Source organism: Haliaeetus leucocephalus, unplaced genomic scaffold (assembly GCF_000737465.1).
Source record: "Haliaeetus leucocephalus isolate CR32 unplaced genomic scaffold, Haliaeetus_leucocephalus-4.0 Scaffold190, whole genome shotgun sequence".
NCBI lineage: Eukaryota > Metazoa > Chordata > Aves > Accipitriformes > Accipitridae > Haliaeetus > Haliaeetus leucocephalus.
Window position 1 is genome coordinate 112013 of NW_010972626.1, and position 3811 is coordinate 115823.

At 42.3% G+C, this 3811-nt stretch overlaps 1 protein-coding gene across 1 annotated transcript in view; it reads left to right on the top strand.

Moving 5' to 3' along the window:
* TNFRSF9 (tumor necrosis factor receptor superfamily, member 9) overlaps positions 1-747 on the top strand; it is a 3023-nt gene extending 2276 nt beyond the window's left edge. Inside the window, exons 2-3 of the mRNA XM_010565377.1 lie at positions 85-222; positions 677-747. Coding sequence (XP_010563679.1) covers positions 85-222; positions 677-747 — 209 coding nt within the window. The remainder of the gene's footprint in view (positions 1-84; positions 223-676) is intronic.
* Positions 748-3811: the final 3064 nt, after the last annotated feature.

Here is a 3811-nt window from a genome sequence, read left to right on the forward strand (position 1 = left end):
CCGGCCTCGTTTCTGCAAGGCCCGGGCCCCCAGCCCGGGCTTCCCCGAGCGCGTGTGTAATCCAGGACTGTCTCCACTTTCCAGGGAGATTCAGGTACTTAAAAGAGTGCTCCTCAAAAAGTGATGCTGAATGCACGTGCAAGGAGGGGTACCGCTGCAGCGGCGACGGCTGCTCCCGCTGCGACCCAAGCTGTGGCGTGGGCCAGGAGAACACCGGGAGTGGTAAGGTCGCCTTTCCCCGCCAGCTTAAACCTCCTGCACTCGCCGCACCAGACGGACGTGCCGCTGCCTCTCATGCAGCGCGGAGACAACTAGAGCAAGGACCTCACAAGACAAACCCACCAAACTCTGAGCCCTGCTGCAGCTCAAAGCCTGCGCCAGTTAGGTCACTTTGCATGACAGCTCTTCTGTTGCCAGCACATGGGAAACTGAGCTGGGAACTCTGGAGCTAGAGGTGATCTGCAGCATCTTTTGCCAAATAAACAGGTGGCGTGGCCGAGTGCTGTACTGGTCCCTAGCTCACAGGGAAAGAATTGCCTTGCACGGTCAGAACAGCTTATGAGATAGTAATTCTGTGAATGTGGATCGTAGTCATTGTACAAGCAGGCAAAAATAATTTCACATGTTGTTTTAAATGCTCATCTTGTACTAATTTACCTGTCCTTCTCTGTTGAAGGTTGCCGAACTTGCCACTATGGAACTTTTAATGATCAGCCCAATGGCTCCTGTAAAAAGTGGACAAAGTAAGTAATCTAAAAATAAATGCTACAGCTATTATACTTGACTGGGGTTTTTTTTCCATGGTTTGTTTTTGGTTTTTTTTTAATTTCTTTTTTGCTTTAAATGTCTTTCAGGTGCTCTGCAAACCAGGTCCTGGAGCCTGGAACTGCAACAAAAGACGTCATTTGCAAACACGCTTCAGATAATCCCACTTTAGTCACTACTCTACCTACCACGTCTCCTGCAATTCCATTTTCTATCACTGTGCCAGGTGAGTCATAGTATAAGATTGCTTATGGAACTAAAGAATTATGACCTACTTTGAAACATACTACAGCTCGCTCACTCACCATTTAAAGCAAGAGTCCTTTCTTCTATCCATTTCCAGTGTTGCAGACTCCTCCAGAAGCAGAAGTGGAGACAAAGTTGTCAGCTAATTCAAGGGCAGTAGAATTTTGCTTTGTAACGCTTATTAGAGAATGTTGTTTGCTCCCTAGGGGAAGACCTCCAGATGGACATTATCAGAATTTCTCTTACTGTAGCTGGGCTGTTGTGCATAGTGTTTCTGCTACCTTCGTGCGTATGCTTTGGTATCTGGCAGAAAAAGAAGCTACATGCTGTCTTCAAGAAAAGTAAGATATATACACTCTTGAATTCAATTTTTCTTTTTGAAACTAGACAGAAATCAGGAATCCAGGTTTTTAAATATCTTTCAAAGATAATTCCAGACAGCTTCAGGTTTTGGCCTTGTAAGTCAGAAACAACAACTGAAAGGAAAACGGTTTGGGAATTTCTGTTGCAGAAAGCACTTAATTAGCTGTAGGCGTTTTATCAACATCGCAGGTTAACTGCACGTGTATCCACGGAAGTGAAGTATTCACGGGAGGTGAAAAAGCTCAGCTGAGCCTTGCTGATCTGGTTGAGGGTCAGTTCAGTTTATTACTTCCAAGTACCATCCTTGGCGTGCGTGGCAATAGCGCTTTCCAGTTCCGTCTGCTCAGGAACAGTATGCATGGCCTGGAGTGAGCATCTTTGAACTCTGGCTGCAGTAGAAGAGGGGATACCAGTCAGGATGTACTACTACACAGATACAGAGTCAGCCTGAATCCAGCGCTGCCTTCCGAGAGCTAATAAGCCCCAGGGAAGCTCAAGAGTTCAGCATAGAGATGAGATGGAATTGCATCCAACATAGTTTATAGTTGGGATTTTTGTCTGTTTGGGTTTTTCTCTCTCCCTCTTCTCCTCTCCTCTCCCCTCCCCTTTCCTAGAGATAAGGGCTTGATCTTCTAGTGTAATTCTGAATACAGGAGACAATAGCATTACTCCAAAAATCTAACAGCTCCATATTCGTCTTCCTTTCATTCTTATGGCAAACAGAGCAATTACAGCCCCTGTTGCATTAGAGAAGACAAAGTATGATAAAATAGTTTTATCGGATGTACATGCCATAGAGGAATAATTTCAGATTATTGAATCATTTGGAAGAATTTTTCTTGCTGACTTCCTGTGCTTGTGACTGAGGAAGGGTGAAATAAGATGGCTGAATAAATACAACAGAAAGTGAGCATTTGATCTTTTTCTTCAGTGCACACCACACCTGAACAGTCAATTCAGGAAGATGATGCCTGCAGCTGCCGCTTTCCTGAGGAAGAACAAGGTGAATATCAGGACCATAGCAAATCCACAGAACTCAGAGATCTTTTGGTGAACTAGGAATTGGACTGTTCAGCTCAACCACATTTGAATTTCCTTTTGGAACACAGAACAAGAACCTGTTTACATAAATAGAGAGGGTATCAAAATCTGTGGATTTCAGAGCGCTAAATAGCCCAGCCACTGAGCAAAAAGTGCATCTTTTCCATCTCTTAAAGAAATAAAAATAAATAAATAAAAAGATCCGAGTTTGCTGACTTTCTTCCTCTAGGACTAGGAATCATATTTCCAAGAAGCGGTACTTGATCTACATAAAGAAAAAGTACTGCACTTAAAAGCAGTAACAAAAGGGCAGAATGGCTTTCTGGTCCCTCTTAGAAATGGTGCTGGAGCCATAATTTACATGCAGTCTGAAAGCATTTGATGCTAAAAAGGGGATGTGTAGCACATAGTAGAGCCGCTTGTGACGCTCATGGTCTCCATTACCAGCCGTCCTCTTGAGTCTAGAGCTGCAGCTCCTCCTAAAGTTTAGCTCAAACCCAACAGTCTTGGGTTTTGTGTGCAAATACAGATAGACCTCATTTCAGATCCCATCAGTGCTAGAAACAGATACCTGGCCTAACTACTGCACACCTTCTTATATGTAGGAGAGAGGAAGCCAGAAAAATCTAGAGCTGCAAAGTGTTTCATAAGAGCTTGCCTCTGCTGTTGTATTACAGTGATTGGCTTAAGAGGGTCAGTGGAAACACTGAGGAAAGCTGTGGTTGACTTGATCTTAGAAATAGATGTTACTGTGCAGCTGGACTGCACCACCTTCAGTTCTACATCATTCAACTTTGATCTTTTAGGTGATGTAAACATATTATGTACATTGCAGATGTGGTATACGTAGATGTGATACATTTCTGGTACTATTTTTGTAACTCTGAGGTTGGAAAGATTTTAACATCAGACACTCTATCTGTCTCTTTGATCGATTACTGTTACTTTGGTCTTAAAATGCATGTTTGAATCATGGTATTCGCAACACCTTTTTTAACCTTTTACAAAACCAAATATTTTATTTCTTTAGTAGATGTTATGCAAAAAATAGAATGAAAACCCACCAATATGTCACGTAAAAGATTATTTTCCCCTCTATGTGATTTCAACTTGGAGAATGCTATTCTAGTCTGAGGAACGACAGCCCGTCTCTCCATTCAGCAGAAGATTACAATAGCAGATTATTTTCACCAAACCACACTTAGGCATTCTGATAAACTTCTATACAAGTAAATATAAAACAGTATGTGAGAAAATAAATGTCGTACCAAAGCCTGAACTATTAAGTATATTTAAATAAATCTCTCTTTCCATCCCTAGCCTAAGTCTCCTCTCTATTAGTACTTTCGACCATGAGAACTAAGTGACTATTACGTCAAGTTCACAAACTTAAAGA